Below are 22,358 nucleotides of genomic sequence, written 5' to 3' on the forward strand. Positions count from 1 at the left end.
TCATGAGCGACGGCTTGAAGGAACAGGTTTGCAGGATCCCTGACCTGCATTTGTGATGTAGAGCCACAGCGAAGGAGGGAATAACATGTATATGAACATTTTCTTTTGTTTTCAGTCTTCACAGTTCAGCTGAAGCCACATTGACCTCTCTGTCCGTACGGAGGCAGGCCGTTAAACAGGGCGGTAAAAACAAGAGCCCAGACCAGAGTGGTCCATACTGCGGCCGACGGGCCGGCTGTGGACCGGGGTCCGTGCTCAACTGGCCCACAGCACATTAAAGAAGAATGTTTCTGATGAAGACCAAAAATCTGATAAATATAATAGCCTGAGATTAGAGGTGAGTGGCTGTAATTGGCCGGCAGAGGCCCTGCCCCGGGCATGTTCTGCAGCACGAGGCCCTGAGGACGCCGCCTCGGCCAGGACCTCGTGTTTTCAGCTGGGCTGTCTGTCTTTTAGCTTGTCTTTTAGGAACACAGCCGAAAAAGTTCAGGGGGCGGGGACTGAGCTGTCCCGCTGCCTTTCCAGTCCTTTTCTGTTCTCCTGAAGCCTGTGCTTCAGCAGCAGATACCTCCAGATCGCTCTGCCGCCGCCGCAATCTCAGCTCAATATCAAACTGATGACAACGTTTTCTCACACTGCCTCGTTTTCATTTTGGAACTGAAGATCCTGGTGTTGCTGGAGGACATGTCTCCACCCCCCTCCATGGCGTTCCGGACTGAACTGCACTGTGGTGGCTGCTGGTTGCATGGCAGTTAAGCAGATTTGTGCATGAATGAAACACTAATTGGTTTAACCTACTGGCGAGGATTTGGACATTTAATCGTTTAGCTGTTTAGTCAGTGTCCGTACGGATCAGGTTAGGTCTCAGTTTGAGTGTGCTGGTCGTCGCCCGCTCGTGAAAACGAAGCGTACAGAAAGCAGGTTGCCTGTTGTGAAAGTAAAGGAGGACATCAATCAGATGGGAGGAAGACCCTGCAGACCCATGACCGCCCTCTCATTGGCTGCTGCTGCTTCAAGCTCTGCCCTTTCCTGCACATCTGCGTGAGAACACACATCTCTGTACAGGATCTACTGGAACTAAATGTTTTCAAATCAAGATAATATTCCCCTATGCATTGCTGGCATGCTTTATACTCGCTCTGAATCTGGCCGGCCTCCAGCGTGTGACTGCATTTCCTCTTTCTCTCTCTGGCTTCGGCTCCACATGATTTCACTTTGAACTCGATGCTGTGGGCAGATTGGCTTTTTTTAAATTTGGTTGTTTGTTTTGTACTTTACTTGAAACTTGGAGGCTTATTGTCGTGTTGCCTCATCTGGGACTTCTCGCCGGTGAGGAGCCAGGCGGCCCTCGTTGAACTCGCTCGATCACAGTGTGGTGAAGAGACGTGAAATTCCTGAGCGGCGGCCTCCTGCAGCCGGGGCCGGCGAGCTGTTCGTCTGGAGGCATGCCCTGCAGCCGGGCTCCGGCCCTTCCTGCTGGAGGCGTCACGTTACAGCGTCACCTGAAAGCCAGGGGGACGGTCCGGACCTCAGTGTGGAGGGGTCTGTAGAATGTTTTGTCTTTTCGTCTTGTTTTCAGGAGGTGAAATCTGACTCCGGTCTTTGGGTTCAAAGGGATTAACCACCGAGAGCAGGCTGAAGCTGCAGTAGTGCCTCCTGCTGGTCCTGCCGCACAAAACATGACGCCAGCAAGAATAAACCCAACCTCCATCATGACTGGTCTCTGAATTAATGTCAAAGGTCCCATAAGCAAAGGCATAGGAACTCCCCCCTCAGTGTGTTTCTCACCCAGTCTTTTCCATTTCTCTGCTAAGTGGACTGAAGGACTGGGAAAACCTGCAGACTGCTGAATAAAAGCTCAGAGCAGCTTGGGGTGTCACTCAGAAGAAGACTTGAGATAAATTCAAGTGTTTGATGCAGACGATGGGCTCCTTCACTGTGACTTCGATCTCCTTTCAACAGTAAAAGCTTTCAGCGGCGATACACAGCGCCGGGCTTTACGTCGACTCTGACCCGTGCGGTTGTTTCCTGCATTCCGCCACCTCTCAGAAAGCGTCTCGCCGATCGATTGGTTGGATCGTCTGCTTGGAACGGCGCAGAGAGCACCGAGGCCGTCGGAAAAAATGTGGAGTTCACCAGCGGGAAAGGAAACTGGAATGAAAACAAACAGACCGCCACAGAGAGGCCCACGGACTCACGCAAACACTGAACAGACCAGCACAGGCAGGAATCACATCAACACACCACAACAGCGGGGTGGATGTCCTCGTCCTGGACACACGTCCTCCGTCCCTACCCCAAAACACTCTTCAGTCGCTTTCCGCTCACCCTGTTCTCCACTTGGAAGTCTGCTTGCGGGCTCTGGTGTGAGCGCCGTGCAGGTCTCTCTGATGAGGGCCGCTTCCCTTCTTACAGGGAATTGCGTGACAGGACTGGACGGACGGGCTGGGAGAGGCTATATCCTGGGATTTTCCTGTAGTGGCCGTCAAGATAAGGGAAGCAAGCACTCCTGCCGGCTGTTCCTTCAACACCCCCCCCCCCCCCCCCCCCCCCAACACGGCCTCTACCATGTCTCACCCCTCCTGCAGCCTGTGTGTGTGTGTGTCCGGATATGCTGCCTGCCAGATCAGTTTTCCAACAATGAGAGAACTTGTCTTCTGGCAGCGAGCCAGCTGTTGAAGCCCGGGCTCAGGCTGAAGAGCTCGCTTTGCTTTTCTCTCTGCTCCGCCGTCCAGAATATTCCAGTCTCAGGCAGGAGGAGTGTCTAAATGCACGAGAGTCGCAAAGTTTGACCGTCAACAGTGTTAAAAAACAAACCAGTGAAGAGGTCCAGAGGGGCGTTCAGCCTCATCGCGCTGCTTCACGGCGTTTCCATCCAGACTGTGAGTGTGTCCGTTACAGCTTTAGATACGCTCAAGAGAAGGAAAAACAAAGTAAGACGCTCTGTACAATCCCAAGCAGACCTGGAAAACTTTCCATTGCTTTTATTTTGGAGGCGTCCACATTGCTTTGTGATCCGGTCCGCCAGCTTCTGGCTTCACGGTGAGACCCGAGCGAGGAAGCCCGCAGAGCTTACTACTCCAGTCTGGAGGAAAGACCAGGTGGAGGACCGCCACACTTATTCTTTATATTCAGTGAAAACAGTCAGATTTGGCATGACCGATCACATGGAGTCTGCCTGTTGCTGACATACTGTCAGTGTCTTTCACCGTCTGTATGGCTGAACTCAGTCTTCTGGTACCTGTGCTGTGAAGAACCCGGCCGGGTGGAACCCAGGGCGTCCCTGCAGAGGCCTGTTTCAACATGTGTGTGTCCAAACTCCCATTTCCATGCTTTAGAGTGAAATAGCATTGTTTTTCACTTTTCATTCCAGATAAGAACAATGTCTGTTTCCACGGCAACAGCAGAAACCCTGAGAACAGCGTCGTTTCCACGCTGTTCTAGTAGTTGGTGTTGTTTGCTTTAGTAATGAAACCACACACACACACACACACACACACACACACACACACACACACACACACACACACAAGGCAGAGAACAACACACTCTAAACATTAGCAATGGAGAACAATGGTGTGAACAGACGAAGGTGGATTGTTGTTACGACTGACTCTTAACACGGTGTGGAGTCAATCTTTCACCTTCACATCTCCTTTTCACCACTAATGTGGTGATTTGCATCGAACAGCAACAAATGTTTGAGGGACTAAACCATCCATGGACCAGTTAGTGCTGGTCTGCAAGACAGAATAAAACGTTTTATTTTGAAAGTGTCTTTATTCTCCATCCTGCTGGTTCCTTGGAAAAACAATGCTGTTGAAAATAAGTCTGTGGAGAATAAAGGCTGGAGAGCAGCGTTCTAAAGTACCGTTAAAGAACCCTTACCCAGCTTATCGATCCGCCACAATGTAAATGTTTCCCCCCCGAGGCCGGTTTAGCACCAGGGCCGGTCCAGTACCGGGTCTGATTCCGTACCGGGGGAAAGTTATCTATTTTCACTTGGTAAAGCTGTGTTGTCAACGAGGCCTTAGTTTTCCCCAGGAAGTCCAGTTCCCTGCCAAATTAAAACCCCTGCGCTTGAGGACAGTTTGTGTGACCGTCTCTGTCTTCTGTCCTGTGGCGGGCTTGTTAAACCTGGTGACAGAACCCCGTCAGAGGCCAGGTCCATGAAGCAGAGCGGAGCTGGGTCTCTGCTCATGGCAGCTTTCAACATTCACACGATGTTTGTCTGCAGTGTTTTATTCAGAGCGAAGGATCAGCGGTGGAAAACACCCAGGATCCAGGATCCTCTGATCCTCACTCCACTCACCTACATTACAGTCTGATCATGACCAGACATGTTGGGCTGCACTGAGCGAGCAGCCAGTCGGCTTCACACACACTCAGTGAGGAGGAACACACACATGTGCCATGAATCCTGCTCCTAATGGGACGGTAGGTGAAGCGGATGGTAAACGGTTCATATAAACACTGAGAGGATCCTCTTCAGCCGGAGCGGATTGTGTTTCTGATACGATTGTTCGAGGTCGTCTGCGCCGATCAATAATCCACTCCGTGTCTCATACAAACAGTGGAGCGGATTGTACAGGCAGACTATTGGTTCTGCCATGCGTTCCCTCGTACGTAGTGACGTGATGACGTGACAGGAAACAGGAAGCAGGAAACAGGAAGTAGGAAAGTAAAAAGCAAGAAGAACTGGACGGTGGCTGAGAAACACTTTTAATAAAAACCCTGAGAGAACAAACACTGGAGAGGAGAGGTGGAGCCAGTTGTTGAAAGAGCTTGATGGTAGACTACCAGTGGAGAGCGGCGCCGGGGGAGGAGCTCTGGCCGGGGGAGGAGCTCTGGCCGGGGGAGGAGCTCTCTGAGCAGGGTCTCATGGAGATGGTTGGACATTATTGATCAGATAAAAACACTCTGAGGACTGCTGCTGCAGAGAGAAAGACCAGAACCTGATGAGACCTGATGAATATGTCCCAGATGGCTCGTCCATTTGGGAGGACGCCGAAAGTCCGCTTCAGAGGGGACCCTGGTGGACCAGGACTGAACGATTGTTCCTCGACTGTTCCTGGACCAGTTTATATGCTGTCCAACGCCTTGAAGAGGATTGTCTTCAGTCTAGGGATGTCCCAATACAACTTTTTCACTTCTGATACGATACCGATATTGCAGCCTTGAGTTTTGGCCGATACCGATATTGGTCCGATACGATATCAGCACGAATCATACATACTTTCATTACTTATCTTGTGGTGTGGAATGTTGGAAAAAGGCTTGATCAAGTGATGTTACACAGAAAACAATAGTCAGCAACAGTAGGCATGAGAAAAACTGACCCGTTTATTATTAACCGATTAGTAACAAAAATTTTAACCTTCAACATAATACCTGCAGTGTTCTACAGTTAAATAATAAATAAATAAATAAATAAATTACAAGATGCTTAAAAATAACCTAAATAACTCCAATAAAAACAAATTATACTTTTAAAGTGCAAACAATTCCAGTCCACTTCAGTTATTTTTTACTGTCAAAAGTACTGGAGCGGAAAATGGACAGCTTAACGGAGCGCTTATATCGGAGATTTTAGATGCAATCCGATAAAATCCGATACTCGTTTTTTGGCTGACATCGGACCGATATCCGATATCAATATCGGATCGGGACACCCCTAATTAAAGTCTGATTAAAAGTCTGATTAAAAAAAAATTAAAAAAAAACTCCTATGTAAACTAGACCAATGAGGATGATCACAAACACACACACACACACACACACACACACACACACACACACACACACACACACAGCTGGGTCAGGGAGCTGAAGAGGAACACTAAAGCAAACATTCAATGAATATCTCTGCTTCCTTCATGAGGACTGTGCTTGTTTTGTTGGCAGCTCCCTCAACTCCCAACAGACACACACACACACACACACACACACACACACACACACACACACCAGCTGAGAGGCGTTGCCAGGTTGGAGGTTTCTGTAATCCCTGGCTTGGAGGAGCTTGTCTAAACTGGCTTTGTTCTGCCAGCCGTCCTCGGAGTTCCGCTCCTCTAGAAAACCCGGCCAGGTTATTTTCAGGTCCCTCTGGAATATTTTTAGACGCCCCTAAAGGAGCTTTTCATGAATCACCGCGTCTCCTCTAATGACGGTATATTTAGTCTGACTCCTGAAAGCCACGCTGCTCTGGTTGACCACACAGCGCGTCAGGCATTCCTGTAATTTGACATCTGCCTCTTCAGGCCTGGAAACACAGTTACTCACATTTCATGTCACTGTCCAACATTGTGGCTTTGGATTATGAGACGGAGAACTTTCACATGTTGCCTTTCTCAGGATGCTGCCCTCTGCAGGCAGGTGGAGGTCAGAATGCAGTGAAACTCAGGGAAAGATTTTTTTTATTCTATTTTATTTTGAAATGAGACTTTCAATTTTGTATATTAACAGCAGTATATGCCCGGGCCCCCTCCCTGCAGCCTGCAGCGCCGGCCGCTGTCGTCATGTGACGTTAGAGCCGGCGCTCCTGTGGTAACAGACGGGCCTGTGTGTGGGACTCGCTCCGGCTCACATGCTCCGTCTGGGAGATTGATTAGATTGTGCAGGGCTCGCAGCGTATCTGTGCTCACATCGCTGCACATCCTGAGAGCTCCAGGTTAAAAGCCATAAAACGTCTTCTGAACGGGAGTTTACAGCTGTGAGAGACGGCGCGTCTGTGATAAGCAGCGGAGGAAGACCAGAGTCAGCATGCTGGGTGTTTCCACACTGTTCTTGCTCGCAGCCCAGGCCTGTTTTCATCTCAGACCCTGAGTCTTGTTTCATGAACTGAAATCATCCTGAAGGAGAAACAGCATGGAGAGTTTCAGTCGACTCAAACTGAGAGTTGAGATGATGTGTAGAGGAGCGTGATGTACAACGCTCCTTTATCCTAACACGAATCACTAAATGGCTATTTACGAAACCCTTTAATGATCTTTTTCTGTGTGTGTGTGTGTGTGTGTGTGTGCGTGTGCCTGTGTGCAGACAGCTGGCATATTTAAAAACCCTTGGTTTCCCTCCTCTTTCTGTGCAGCGACCATAAAGGCCAACAACGGCGGGCTGGCGGTCCCCGGAGTCAACGGGCAGAGCAGGAGCAACGTGGAGGCGGCGCCACTCTCTGAAGGAGAGCTGCTCATGCAGGTAGGCGGCTCCGGGCCAAAACCCAGAACCCTCATAACCCAGATAAGCGGCGCTGGATGGTTTCATTTCATGTCACTCAAGGTTGTTAATCAGTGATTGGTGAATCGCTGCTAAGCCCCGCCTCCTTAGGCTGCTGTTTCCGGCGCTCCAAGCAGTTTATCTGCTGCTTCATTGCAGATTATTTAGTTTATTTTTCTGAATCCGGAGCTGGGGGGTGAGCGTCCCCTCCTGACCAGCCGCCAGCCGACCCCTGATCAGGACGGAACACCCAATTCTGATCATCTTTGGGAGTCATTGTTTGATTTTTGTGAGAATATAGGGCATATTTTAATTTTCTTTTCGTCGTGGGGCTGAAGTGAAGTGTGTTGGACACCTCTGATGTTCGCCGCCGGTGCGTTCAGGAAATAAATCAATAAACTGTAGAGGCTCTGAGGTGCAGGACGGCGTTGCTTTAACGTCTCAGTGTTTTCTGCTTAGTTTCTGTTTGTGGTTTGGAGCCGCGGTGAGGCAGCAGTCACTGTGTTGTGCAGCCGTTGTCAGATTGTCCACCTGTCTGTAGTTGCACCGCCGTGACAGCAGACGTCTCAGAACCCACACATGGTAGGACAGGCGGACTCGGTGTGAAGCCGTGTGGACCCTGGTGCTGCACTCCGTCACTGTGGAACCACAGCAGCTGGCATTTATGATAAATATCAGCATTTCAGTAGATGATGTTGATGTCCTGTAGCGCTGATATTTGTTGTCCTGAATAACAGAGCTCTCTTAATTACTTCATGTTTCACTGACTCCTGGTGGTGGGTCGTTCGGGCAGTGGGCGGTTATGTTAGCATGCAGACCCTGAATGGAGCTAACTGGCTCTACATTGTGTATAAATGGCCTTTTCAAGCCATGTTGACTGTCTGCAGTGATCCAGAGCGCCTGCTGACTGATCTGTGACCGTACGTCTACGCGTGCAGACGAGCGCCCGTGTCTCCCAGTCTGCGGTGTTCCGGTCAGCTGGTAGAGCTGAGAGGCGGCCCGCCGCCCGGCCCCGCTTCCCGACAGGTGAGGCTGCTGGGACCGGCGCCTTCCGCCAGGACTCCGCCACGCTCGCCGCCTCCTCACAAAGGCGGCGGCAGCGCCGTGTTTGCTGAGGTCCGGGCTGAGGCTGCGCTCTGCGTCACGACCTCGCCGTGCCGTGAACGTTCCATTCAGACGGACGCCCGGCGGCGGCGGCAGCTGCAGAGCAGCTTCATGGCTGAACCCGAGAGCTGCTGACGTCCAGAGCTCTGTGGCTGCTGGGAATGAGGCGGTGGCAGCATGAAGCTGCGTTCAACATGAAAAATAAAGGAAGGTGTTCCTTCCACTGGGTTTGGATGAAGGAGCTGCCCTTAACACCTTTAGCTCTCTGTGAATAGAATCTCACAGTCAGGAAAACCTGCCTGTGTGTGTGTGTGTGTTGATGTGCGGCGCTGCTTCCTGTGCAGGCGCTGAACGGCTTCGTGATGGTGGTCACCTCGGACGGCCTGGTCTTCTACTCCTCTCCCACCATCAAGGACTACCTGGGCTTCCATCAGGTGAGCTGAGCCAGCAGACAGGGGGACGGACGGCTCATTACGGTCTTTTCTATTTTTTCAGTCCAAGCCGAATATTTATCAGTCCTCCTAAAATCATTCTTCTCATCTGGCTTTGGGAAACAGCTGCTGACATTTTCCAAAATTACTAACCGATTGAATAATCTCATGTTCGTCTGTCCAGTGGATTATTAGGAGACATTGTCCTTCAGTCCCTCTGGACCGGAGGAGTCCCCCTGTTTTCATCGTCTCCTAAATACCGCTGTCCTCTGACGTTGTCTTGCAGTCGGACGTGATTCACCAGAGTGTGTTTGACCTGATCCACACCGACGACCGCTCCATGTTCAGAGAGCAGCTGCACTTCGCCCTCAACCCTCCTCCTCTGGCCGGGGACGGCGACGGTGAGTCCGGCTGCTCGCCACAGCAGCGCTTCATCCACAGGCTGCTGGAAACACGGAGCGCTGTTGTGCTTTGAGTAATGTGTGCATCTGTATTGAATTAAAGGGTCCCGTTATCGATCCTTGTGGAACACCATATCTTTGATTTGTTTATTATTCCATTGGGTTTAAGGTTAGCCCTAACCCTAAACCTTAACCCTTTCTCTAAACTGGAGTCGTCGTTAACTTTCTCTGTCAGGTGGATATTTTTTCTGCTTCTGACTGAATGAATTCAGTAGGGCTGTCAGAGTTTTTAATGTAGAGCTGTCAAAAAATGAATTTTTTAATCACGATTAATCCCATAATTTGGCTTAGGACTTCTTTTCAATTCAGACAATGTTTTGATTTGATCTACATGCAATTTATTTTGAAAGAAAATCCAACAAGTTCCAAAAGGAAATTCTTTCTTTGATTCCCAATCAAGACGCTCTGGTGTTAAATCAGCAGCTGCAGGAAGGAAGGCCTTCACAGGAAGTCTTCTGAACTGATGGTTTGGACTGATGAAGGCTTAATGCTATGGGCTGAAAACTGCCTTTAATTGCAAAAAAAACCCATCATTTTAAACATGTCATTCAAAGCGTGATTAATCGCGGTTAACTTTTTATGATTGTTTACTCTATGTACTCCATTCACTATCTGTGACTCTGTTTATTCTGTACTATTATAATTTATGACTGTTTAATAGGTATGGACCCCAGGAAGATTAGATGTCACCCTGGTGGCAACTAATGGGGATCCATTCACAAATAAACAAATAAACAAGTAAACTAAGGAAATCCTTAAAATCTTTTGACAGCCCAAGAATGTAGTTTTCCTGTTGTTCTACTCAGATTTACTATGTATTGGTGAATTGATAGTGGCAGTAAACTGCAGTGAGAGTGTGTGACATGATTTGGAGGCGATGCGGTCATGTGAACGGAGTGATGCAGAGAGGACTGATGGTTTAGCAGACGCCACCGGCTGGCGTCTGTTGTTCCACACACCCGTCTGATTGATCTGACGCTGCTGAAGGAAGCCGTCACACCGCGAGGCTGCGCAGTGCAGCAGCAGGGAGTCAGGAAGTGACGTGTGTGTGTGTGTGTGTGTGTCTCAGCCCCGCAGGGCGGCGGCGGGCCGGCGGTGACGTACCGCCCGGAGCAGCTCCCCCCGGAGAACTCCTCCTTCCTGGAGAGGAGCTTCGTGTGCCGCTTCCGCTGCCTCCTGGACAACTCCTCCGGCTTCCTGGTGGGTTTTCCCTCCGTCTGACGGGGTGGGCCGGGCCAGCCGGGTCAGCCGGCGCCGTCTGAAGCCCTCCTCCCCGCTCTCCGCAGGCGCTGAAGTTCCAGGGTCGGCTGAGGTACCTGCACAGCCAGAGCGTGGCGAGCGGCAGCAGGCCCCAGCTGGCGCTCTTCGCCATGGCCGTGCCCGTCCAGCAGCCGTCCATCGTGGAGATCAGGGCCAAGATGCTGCTCTTCCAGTCCAAACACGGCCTGGACTTCACGCCCATGGGGATCGACAGCAGGTGCAGGAATCTGTCCGGGTCCCTCTCTGCTCCCAGCATGCTCTGCTGGACCCACTCTCCCTGGAGAGTCGGACAGCAGCTTTCTCTGGGTTTACAGTCCAGATGAGACCGACTGAAGACAAAGCTATCATTTCAGACTGCTCCTTTCAACGCTTCACTTCATCTCAGACAGTCCATGTTTTGTCCTTCTCCCAACCTCTTCAGAAATCTGTTACTATTCCACATTTCGTCTTCATGCTGCGTTTCACCTTGTTGTTGTTGAATTCACCGCAGACTGACGTGTTCCTTCTCTTTGTCAGGGGGAAGATCATCCTGGGCTACTCGGAGGTGGAGCTGTGTATGAAAGGCTCCGGGTATCAGTTCATCCACGCAGCGGACATGATGTACTGCGCCGACAACCACATCCGCAGTGAGCGTCAGCTTTTCCATCTAACGCGACTAATCGTCGGTTCGGATGTTAAGAACTGAACTAGCGCTCACACAGAACCTCTGCCGCTCCCTGTGCCGCAGTGATAAAGACCGGCGAGAGCGGCCTGACCGTCTTCAGGCTCCTGACCAAGTCGGGCAGCTGGGTGTGGGTCAAGTCCAACGCCAAGCTCATCTTCAAAGGAGGACGGCCCGACTTCATCATCGCGTATCAGAGAGCCTTGACGTGAGTGTTTGAGCTCTGCAGCCACATCACACACCTCTGGCTGAGAGCAGGCAGGGACGGACAGACGTCAACACGCTGAGGGCAGCTCAGGGCGATCTGTGCAGCAGGCAGTGAGCAGGTGAGGAGGGCTGGATGATGAGGGGAAGTGAGCAGAGAAGAGGAGGAGGAGAACTCCTGCTGTCATCTAAAACCAGAGAAACTGAGGATCAAAAGAAAAACTATTCTACCTACGTTTACACCGAAGGTTTTATTTAATGATCTTTATTAGCTATTGTTTTATTTGTTTGTTTTAGGTTGTAGTACCTTCCTTTAAAACATGTGTCTGCGTGTTCACAGTGTTTTTCTTTTTCTTTACACTATAGGCCAGGGTTCTGCAGCCTTTATGACCAAAAGACCCATTTCAGTGACTTTATGTCAAGTCCAGTAGTTCTGGAGCCATAAGGAACATTTAACCATGAAAATGAGGCGAATGCAGCTCAGGAAGCTTCATATATAGTTTTGACACACATACCAAAATTATATCTTGTGATGCAATTATGAAGTTAGGGTTCAGAGTAGTGAACATTTTATTAAATTTAACCTATATTTGCACTTGATTTTAACAGTTTTGTTCTTTTCAAGCTTTTTTTTGTAGACAGTTTTGAACTTTTAGCCATTTTATCTCTTTTTCAACAGTTTTCTATGCTTTTTTTCTGCCATATTTCATTGTCTTATTTCAGAAATTGGAGACATTTCAGGTTTTTTATGTTGTTCTATCATCTTTTTTCCCCATTTCTTGTGGTTTTAGCTATTTTTCCTCATTTTACTTCAACCTTTTTTGAATCCTTCATGGAGCCACTACAGAGGGACTAAAGAGCCACATGTGGCTCCAGAGCCGCAGGTTGAACACCCCCGGTATACAGTAAAGAATTACTGTTATAGTATCAGTAGAGTGTCATATTATCTGCTATGGTATCAGAACAATGTAGTATTATTACCATGGCATCATTACAGTGTGGTATTACTACTGTAGTGTCATTAAAGTGTGGTATTGTATAGTCTAGTCTACGATGTAATGTTATGTTAATAAATAGATCATATGGATCCATCACTGCGGGTAAAATGATCCTGACGGTACAGGATCGAGCCCTACACCTTGATTATTGATGCTGAAGTTCACCTTGAACTCAGTAACAGCTGCTGTTGTGTGGCAGGAACCCGGAAGGCGAGGCGTACCTGCGCCAGCGGCGCCTGCAGCTGCCCTTCAGCTTCACCACGGGGGAGGGCGTCCTGTACAACACCACGCCCACCGTGGACCTGGCTCAGCTGCAGTTCAACAAGATGTTCCAGGACGAGACCTCCGAGAAGAAGCTGACCCCCACCTCGCTGCTGGACTGCTTCCTCAGCCAGGACGAGGCCATCTACTCCCAGACGGCCGAGGCGCCTCTGCCGGTGGACCAGGTGTTCATGGAGAGCCGGGCCCTGCTCAGCGTGGCCAGCAACTCCTGGCAGGACGCGGCGGACGCCGCCAATGGCGGCGCCGTGGTGAAAGAAGAGGCCAAGCAGTCGGTGACGGTTCTGATCGACAGCCTGGAAAAAATGGCCGACAGCGGAGACCTGAGCAGCGTTCTGCAGAACCTGGACGTGGACGACGCGGCGCTGATGGAGCTGGAGGCCGCCCTGAACAGCATGAGTCAGGGGGAGGAGCAGCCCAGCGCCATGACCTCTGACCTGGGCGGCCTCCTCACCAACGACATGTTTGACTACATCGACAGCGTTCTGTTCAAGGACAAGGCAGAGGACTGCCTGAGCGCCGTTTCCCCGAGCTGCCTCGGCGTGGGACAGGAGGACGCCCCCATGACCCCCCCGTTCTCCGAGGCCTGCCAGCCTCACCTGTTCCAGACGGCTAAAGGCGGCGCGCCGAACGGCCTGTACCCGCAGCAGCAGGCCGCTAACGGAGGGGGCGTGGTCGAGCCCGCCCCCATGTTTACTCAGAAACTGTCTCACCAGGGTCCGCTGATGGCCCCGCCCACCGGCGGCCTGCCGCCCATCCAGCAGCTGCAGCTGCAGGACATCTTCAGCCCGTCCATCGAGCTGCCGCAGCTCACCGTCCCCCCGCCCCGCCTCCAGCCCCACGGCGCCGCGGCGGTCCGGCCGGCCGGCCAGCTCCTGCCGCACGCCGACGTCCCGCCGCCCCTGATTCCCTCCAAAGACTCCAGCTCCCCTCACATCCCCGTGCGCCTCTCGGTGTCGTGCGGGCAGGAGAGCCTGCAGGCGTGGCCGCAGGGCCCCCAGGGCCCGCCGCAGACGCTGCCTCAGAACAGACACGACAAGATGCTCTCATTCCACCACTCAGACAGCCAGGCCTTCTTCCCCGGGGGTGTGCCCGGACTGAACCACGTGCAGCAGCAGCGGGGGGGCCCGGCGGGGGCCCAGCCGGACGCCCTCAGCAGCTGTATGTTCTCCGGTCCCGCGCTGGGTGGCGTCACGGCTCACCCGGGCTCCGCGGGCCTGCAGGGGGGAACCACATATCAGGACCAGAGTCCTCCGCAGGGGTCCTGCTACTACCAGTGGGGCCACAACGAGCCGGTGGTCGGCACGGCGGTCATCAACCAGGAGGACGCCAGCGTCAGTCCTCTGAGCGCCGCCTCCAGCAGCCAGCTCCACATGGACAGCAGCAGGCTCCTGCAGGTAACGCTTCCACCGGTTTCTTTATCGTTCTTCAGTCAGCCACCTCGGATGGAGCGTGAGATTGACAGGCGGATCGGTGCAGCGGCTGCAGTGATGCGGTCGTTGTATCGGTCCGTTGTGGTGAAGAAGGAGCTGAGCTGAAAGACAAAGCTCTCGATTTACTGGTCAATCTACGTCCTCATCCTCACCTATGATCATGAGCTTTTGGTCATGACCAAAAGGACAAGATCCCGGATACAAGCGGCTGAAATGAGCTTCCTCCGTAGGGTGGCTGGACGCTCCCTTAGAGACAGGGTGAGGAGCTCAGTCACCAGGGAGGAGCTCGGAGTAAAGCCGCTACTCCTCCACATCCAGAGGAGCCAGCTGAGGTGGCTCGGGCATCTGGTTAGGATGCTTCCTAGGGAGGTGTTTCAGGCATGTCCCACCGGGACGAGACCCCGGGGAAGACCCAGGACACACTAGAGAGACTATGTCTCCTGGCTCGCCTGGGAACGCCTTGGGATCCTCCCGGAAGAGCTGGAGGAAGAGTCTGGGAACAGGGAAGTCTGGGCAACCCAGTCCTGGATAAGTGGTAGAAGATGGATGGATGGATGGATGGATGGATCTTAAGTCAGCCAGCCTTCTGAGCCTTGTGTTTAGAAACCAGATCAGAAAGACGCCACCAGCGCCTTCACCCGGCGCTGGTGGCTTCAATTTTATGTCCGGTCTTTATTGCTAATCAGTGATTGGTGGAATCGCTACAAAGACCCGCCTCCTCTGAGCTCTTTCCAGCCCCCAAGCTGTTTATCTGCTCCTTTATTTCAGTTTACACCCGTTTATATTCAGTGTTCTGAGGATTTATACAAAGACAGAAACACTGAGTAGAATGTAGTTCTCCTGTTGGGCCACTAGGCGGTGCTGTTGGTTGTTTGTGCAACAAAACCACAATTTGAGTTTTTCTCATTTTACTTCACTTATTCAGATTTAAACATGTTTCTCTTAATAAAACAGAGAGGATCTTCCATTATAGAACTGAGGAAATGTAAAATAAGAGAAGCTGAAACCTGCTCTTCTCTTTCCAGAACGGAGGAATTCCCCCTGAACACAACGGCTACTTCCTCCGTCCTGCTCACGACGTGGCGGCGTACATGATGGAGTAAAGTCCGGCCGGAGGTCGCTGCTGGAGCGCCACCTGCAGGACAGCGAAGGAAGAAGCCCCGGATGGTTTTTTCACCCTTATCGGTGCTTTTCCACAGACCCTCGACCTCTGACCCCTTCCGCACCACATCGACTGTCCGCTTCCTAAGAGCTTGTCCAGCTGTTGCTTTCGTGAAGACACACTATGAAGACAATGAAGTATATGAAGCCACAGGTGCATTTAAGGGGAAGCACCCTGAGCCGGCCAGGAGGGGGGAGGGTGTGGGTGTGTGTGTGTGTGGGGGGGGGGGGGGGCACGGAGGGGCCATCCCAACAGCCAAAGATGTTTTTTATAAGGGAAACAAATTCATTTCCAGGAATTTAATACGTTTTTATGTAATCTTTCTTAAATTTGATGCTGAGAACGTTAAAACTTTTTCTATGAGAATTTGTAATCTCACAAAACAGCTGTGCCTTCACAATATTACTATTTAATTATTATAATTATCATAATTTTTATTACTGCCATTAATACACATTTACCCATCTGGTTTTTGAAAAATGAGTCCCTCAAAGTAGTGGACGAAAGTGTATAAATATTCTTTCTTCTTTATCGATATTCTTGCTTTATCAGTTATCTTCAGCTTCAAAACCACAGAATTTGGTTTATCTGCAGTAAAAAATGTGCTTTGAGAGAATCGTGAGTGGATTCCTGTCAAACAGCTCAAGTCTCAATATTTCCCACCGACGTACACAGATTACAGACATGTGTTTCACAAAGGGAAACATCTGGTTTCACTGGCTTCTCAGTCAGGTTGAACTGGACCTGGACCCGGTTTAGACTGGTCTGAGATGGCTTTGATGGATTTGAAATGGTTTTAAACCAGCTTCCACTGCCTCGTTCTGGTTTAGACTGGCTTTAAACTGGGTCAGACTGGTTTAGACTGGTTTAAAAGTCACTCATACCGGTTTAAAACATGTTATGAACTGGTTCCGACTGGTTCTAGACTGGTTTAAAGTATGTTCTGAACTGGTTCTAGACTGGTTTAAAGCATGTTCTGAACTGGTTCTGACTGGTTCTAGACTGGTTTAAAGCATGTTCTGAACTGGTTCTAAACTGGTTTAAAACATGTTCTGAACTGGTTCTAGACTGGTTTTAGACTGGTTTAAAGCATCTTTTGAACTGGTTCTGACTGGTTTTTGACTTAGACCTCACTCGCTGTTTGGGTGTCCAGGTGTAGCTCTTGTGTAAACCTCCAGAAGAACCGGATTAAACAGGCTTAGGCTGGTTTAGACTGGTTTTCGTACTGGTGTGAGTGGTCGTAACTGGTTTGAAACATGTTTTAAACTGGTTTAGACAGGCTTAGACTGTTCAGACTATCCTTATTTGGGTTATACTGCTTTTAAACTGGGTCAATACTGGTTTTAAATATGCCTTCAACTGGTTTAAACTGGTTTAAACTGCAATGGCTCCCCAGTACTACCGTACCTGCCACAGCTTTTATCGGTCGTCTCTCCTGGACCAAACTGTTTTTGGCGTTTTCAGAAAGGTCGAGTTAGAAATTCTACTGAACTTGTGCAGAAATTGGGTGTGCTCGTTCTGTACTCATCATTCATCTCAACTCAAAGCCCGGTGGAGGCTGTGTAGGAGTTCCGGGAAGGTTCATGCTTCCGCTGAGCGATCCGCTGAGCCTCGCTCGCTGTGTTCAGACTGTAAACCTGATAATCTAACCTTTAATCTGTCCGTCTGTCTGTCTGTCTGCTGAAGCCAGTCCCAGCTGGTGAGCAGCTCTAAACTCACTGCAAAATGCACTAATTAGGAGAAAAGAAAACAGATCTGAGGTCAGTCTGACTGGATTAGTTCATGAGAAGAGGCTTTAAAAATGGTACTTGTGCTCCAGACTCCACTGTGTTAATGGTCCCGTCATCATTCATTAAAACCCGTGGCTGCAGCAGTGTGGGGGGTCGGGAGGTCACGACTGCTGGGGTTATCAGGAGCACGGAAACATCGTTAAAATGGAAGAAACTTCACTCCGCTGTGGGGAAACTGTAGGCGTCTGCAGACCACTACAGTTTACTGATCGCACTGCTTTTTCACAACAGTTTAGAAAGAAGCTCCGCAGTATGACCTTTCTTTTTCTGCTCTTTGTCCCCTCAGTATCTGGGATTTCTGCCCTTTGCCCTTTGTTTGCTTATGCAACATTAAAAAAAGACCACCCTTTTTATAAAATTGCACTTTTGTTAAAATAATCAATTCCAATGTGCCCAAATTACCTGCATCAGTTTTTACTTGTATAACCTATTGTGGAACCATTTTGACATGTAACAGCAGTCAAAAAAATGCTGAAATATATTGACTTGAACCTAAAGTGGCCAAACTTTGAGATGGTTTAAATGTTGAGAGGGATTTTCTCTAGTGTGGCTGAAGACGAGGAAAATGAAACAACCTGACGGCGGGCTGGTGTCTGCTGTGTAGAGCAAACGCTTCCCACCAAAAACCTGTTTTAAAACTTCATTCTTTTACAAGGATAAATCGTCCTTTTGTAATGATATTCTGATGACCTATTTTACTACTATGAGGGAATTATTATGTTGGAGTCAGACTGAGTCTTGTAGCTCCACTACCCCGTATTTATGGGATAAATGGACAAAAACTCCAACTAAATAATTATTTTAAACTAAAATATACTGCCTTCTCTGGTAATGAATGTTGACAAGTCTCCACAGTATGTATAGCTATATTTTTTTGACCACCAGGGGCCACAAAATAGAACTGGGAAAACAATTTGCATGTGACTGCTACTCGCTCATGCAGCTCATTTTGAGCTCCAGCTCTGCTCTCGCCGCTCTTCCCTCTTAAAGCTTTCGCCGTCCTACATTGCTGTAGTCATAATGACTTCGGCCACCAGAGGTCACCAGGAAGCTCCAGTGGGAGGAGGAGCTGTTAAAACCCTTCAGGATCTGCTGCTTTTATGAGAAGCTCCTTATTAATGAAACCGTTTGCTCGGTGCGACTCCTGGAACGTGATGCAGACAGTTTTGTTTTGTTTTTTTTTTAAATCTCGTATGGAAACATATTTAGCATTTACCCACACTGAGCCATATCCAGCATAACCCTCATGTTATTCTTTCTACGCCTTCCTGCTGCGATAAGTATGAATATATAGAAATGTGCCTTCTTGTAGTGAGAGGTTTCTTCCTCTGTAGTTCTTTGTTTTGCACTGATTTAAGGGAAGCCATATCCACCACAGCAGGAGATACTCTCACGAGAAACGAATGAGGGCTTCTTGTTGTTGTCGTTTGTTTTTTTAAGTGCATTTCAGCCTCTGGGGTAAACAAGGAAAATACACTCGAAAAAATGTACCAAGCAGAGTATTTTGCTGTATCTGTTTCCTTTTTCATGATCATGTTTGCAATATTGACTCAGTTAAAGCAACACAGGAAGCGACCCGCAACACCAGGTGGCAGCTTTTACCGGACTCCTGCAGTATTTTTATTTTTTTAACTTTCCCAGCGACTCTTTGGATTTAACTTCTTACTGCGACGCACAGAAAGCCTGAGCCTGTAGACTCGGACTGGTTTAGAGAACCAGGAGATGGACTGGTTTGAGAGAACCTGAAGACTGGTTTGTCAGAACCTGAGGGGGGGGGCTGCTTCGCTCTCAGCCGTGTCGGTGTCTCTGGGCTCAGTGCGTCTCGACGGCTGCTGTATTTCAGTCCTTTGCAAAAACAACCAAACAAAAAAGCATATTCAGTTCATTGTAATCCACTATTATTTAGCCAAGTACTTACTCCGTCTCTATCATAAGATATATATAATAAATAATCAGATTTTGTTCTGACAAACGTTTGTTTTTGTGTTTTTATAAATATAAGTGTGCCTTTATTCAAAGTGTGTTTGTTTTATTTGATTCATTTGATGAGTTTTGTGCTTCTCGATGTCCACAGTTTAAAAGCAGACAGTCAGAACATTCAGCCCCAATGCGCCTTGTTTTTAGCGTCTGTTTACAGAACTGAGGCGCTCAGAGCCACTGAAAACTCCTCCCATGTGGAACATCTATGAAATACTCTGAACAGCGTCACCTCGGTGGGGGAGGAGCCGGAGCTTGTGAGGGAGGTTGAGAGGTACCGGCTAGATATAGTCGGGCTCACCTCCACACACAGCCTGGGCTCTGGAACCCAACCTCTGGAGAAGGGCTGGACTCTACACTTCCTTGGCGTTGCCCACAGTGAGAGGCGGTGGTCTGGTGTGGGTTTGCTTACAGTCCCACAACTTGACCGCAGTGTGTTGGAGTTCTCCCCAGTGAACCAGAGGGTCGTCTTCCGGTCGTCGGTGTTCTCCACCTCCATTGTCGAAGCAGCTGCTCGGAGCTGTGGTCTCCCCCACAACCCCCGAACCCGGTGGTGGACACCGGAAGTAAGGGCTGCCGTCAAGCTGAAGAAGGAGTCCTATCGAGCCTTGTTGGCTTGTGGGACTCCAGAAGCAGCTGACAGGTACCGGAAGACCAAGAGAACTGCAGTCCCAGCGGTTCTGGAGGTAAAAACTGGGGTCTGGGCCAGAGTGGATCTCATTTTAAGCCCTGGAGTTTCATGCCTCGGACCGGCCCACCTGAGATCACCACCTATCAAAATCTCGTGATGTGCAGATGAAGCTTTTGAACCACTGTCTTATCTTATGAATCTATAGCACTTTTCACAGACCAACCGTCACAGAGCACTTCACATTGGCAGAGAATCATATAAAGATCAAGATAGAAGGATAAAAGACAGGCTGCTGCAGTAGTCTGGCTGTGAGGAGATGAAGGCATGAATGATCATTTCAAGCTGGCTCTGAGACACCGTGGTCCTGAGCTGAGCGATGCTGAGCAGCTGGAAGAAACAGGTTCTAACCAGCTGCCTGGACTGGTGGTCTGGAGACATGGCTTCGTCAAAGACCAGCCCAAGGTTCCTCAGTTTGGTTTTAGCTGAGAAGCTCAGATCACCTCAGTGCTGCTTAATAGTGGGGATGGTTCTGTCCGGGGCAATGATGAGAATCTGTTTTTCTTGGATTTAATTTGATTCTGTTATCACTTAACCACAGCTTGGTTAGGGACAAGCAGTTTATTAAGGAGCAGCTCGTCAGCGAATAGGAGACGTCACTGAATTTCTCGATTATCTGACCCAGAGGAAGCACATACAGCAGGAAAAAGAGGGGTCCCAGAACCGAGCCCTGAGGCACACCACACTGCAGGTTGCCTGACTTGGACATAATGTTGTTGGCTGACACACTGAAGCTCCTATATGAGGACAAGCACTGGAGCTGTGGACCTGACAGACCAATCAGGTCCAACACCTCAGGAGGGGAAAGCAGGTCTCCACCGAAACTGTTTACAGTGGAGGAGTAGAGCTGCTGACCTCAACAGGGGGTATTAACAGATGGTGGAAGGAAAACTTCGAGGACCTCCTCAATCCCGTCGGCACGTCTTCTGTGGAAGAAGCAGAGACTGAGGTCTCAGAGCTGGACTCATCCATCACCTGAGCTGAAGTCACCGAGGTGGTTGGCAAGCTCCTCGGTGGCAAGGCACCGGGGGTGGACGAGATTCGCCCTGAGTACCTCAAGTCTCTGGATGTGAAGGAACTCTTGGTTGACACGTCTCTGTAACATTGAGTGGCGGTCAGGGACGGTGCCTCTGGATTGGCAGACCAGGTGGTGGTTCCCATTTTTAAAAGGGGGACCGGAGGATGTGCTCCAACTATAGGGGGATCACACTCCTCAGCCTCCCTGGAAAAGTCTATTCCAGGGGACTAAAGAGGAGGATCCGACCGATAGTCGAATCTCAGATCCAGGAGGAACAATGTGGTTTTCATCCTGGATCACTGGACCAGCTCTATATCCTCCATAGGGTGCTCGAGGACTCATGGGAGTTTGCCCAACCAGTCCACATGTGTTTTGTGGGCTTGGAGAAGGTATTCAACCGCGTCCCTCGTGGTGTCTTGTGGGGGGGCTTTGTGAGAACGGAGTCTTGGGCCCCTTATTATAGACCATCCGGTCTCTGTATGACCGGAGTAGGAGTCTGGTCCACATTGCCAGCAGTAAGTCGGACCTGTTCCCAGTGCATGTTGGACTCTGGCAGGGCTGCCCTTTGTCACCGGTTCTGTTCATAATCTTCATGGACAGAATTTCTAGGTGCAGCCAGGGGCCGGAGGGGGTCCGGTTTGGGGACCACCGGATGTCATCTTTGCTTTTTGCAGATGATGTTGTCCTGTTGGCTCCATTGAACCTGAACCATCATGCACTGGGGTGGTTTGCAGCTGAGTGTGCAGCAACAGGGATGAGGATCAGCACCTCCAAATCCGAGGCCATGGTCCTGGACCAGAAGAAGGTGGTCTACCTCCAGGTCATTGGAGAGACCCTGGACCAAGCGGAGGAGTTTAAGCATCTTGGAGTCTTGTTCAAGAGTGGGGGACGAATGGAGCGTGAGATTGACAGGTGGATCAGTGCAGCGTCTGCAGTGATGCAGTCGTTGTATCGGTCTGTTGTGGTGAAGAAGGAGCTGAGCTGAAAGGCGAAGCTCTCGATTTACCGGTCAGTCTACGTTCCCACCCTCATCTATGGTCATGAGCTTTGGGTCATGACTGAAAGGACAAGATCCGGAAACAAGCGGCTAAAATGAGCTTCCTCCATAGGGTGGCTGGAAGACGCTCTATCTATCTATCTAGTCTGTCTATATCTGTCTGTCTATCAGGACTTGTATATAGAATAGACAACCTTCTGTCAGAACCTTTATTTTCTAGCATTTTAGTATTTTTGAGTTCTTCCAGCAGTAAAGACTCTGATATTTGCTGTCAGCTGCTTTTGGACTCTGTGGGATTAAAATAACAAACTTGATTCAGTGTGAAATCAGCAGAAGCCTTGTGACTGACCACTTCACTTTCTGGATAAATAATCTCTTTGTTCTTCACATTTCCACAATTTGGACTAAAGACACATTTCCATTCGGTCGTCAGCAGGCATGAGCCAAAACGCAGCTATGCAAAAACTATTTCTGACCTCAAAGTCTTGAACAATGAACAATTTCTGAGATTTGAAACAAACTGGAAGTGGTGGCTTATTAAAGTGTTTCTCAAGTATTTTTCCACAATCCTCTGCAGAGTAAAAACACTTCTGTCCACAATCTGTGTAAACCGAAGTGTGTTTCCATAAGTGTTCAGTTTTACTCGTAGTCGTCACAGATGGATGGTTTCCAGATATTCCTGA

The 22,358-nt window shown here is 49.6% G+C and overlaps 1 protein-coding gene across 1 annotated transcript in view; it reads left to right on the forward strand.

Annotated features, from left to right (window-relative positions):
* The window catches only part of LOC115403027 (aryl hydrocarbon receptor-like), a 35,877-nt gene extending 17,403 nt beyond the window's left edge, over nt 1-18,474 (forward strand). The window contains exons 3-11 of the mRNA XM_030111779.1: nt 7,088-7,194; nt 8,661-8,750; nt 9,034-9,148; nt 10,278-10,408; nt 10,495-10,685; nt 10,985-11,094; nt 11,196-11,337; nt 12,531-14,007; nt 15,069-18,474. Coding sequence (XP_029967639.1) covers nt 7,088-7,194; nt 8,661-8,750; nt 9,034-9,148; nt 10,278-10,408; nt 10,495-10,685; nt 10,985-11,094; nt 11,196-11,337; nt 12,531-14,007; nt 15,069-15,146 — 2,441 coding nt within the window. The 3' untranslated portion in view covers nt 15,147-18,474. The remainder of the gene's footprint in view (nt 1-7,087; nt 7,195-8,660; nt 8,751-9,033; nt 9,149-10,277; nt 10,409-10,494; nt 10,686-10,984; nt 11,095-11,195; nt 11,338-12,530; nt 14,008-15,068) is intronic.
* Nucleotides 18,475-22,358: the final 3,884 nt, after the last annotated feature.

Source organism: Salarias fasciatus, chromosome 16 (genome assembly GCF_902148845.1).
Source record: "Salarias fasciatus chromosome 16, fSalaFa1.1, whole genome shotgun sequence".
Taxonomy (NCBI): Eukaryota; Metazoa; Chordata; class Actinopteri; order Blenniiformes; family Blenniidae; genus Salarias; species Salarias fasciatus.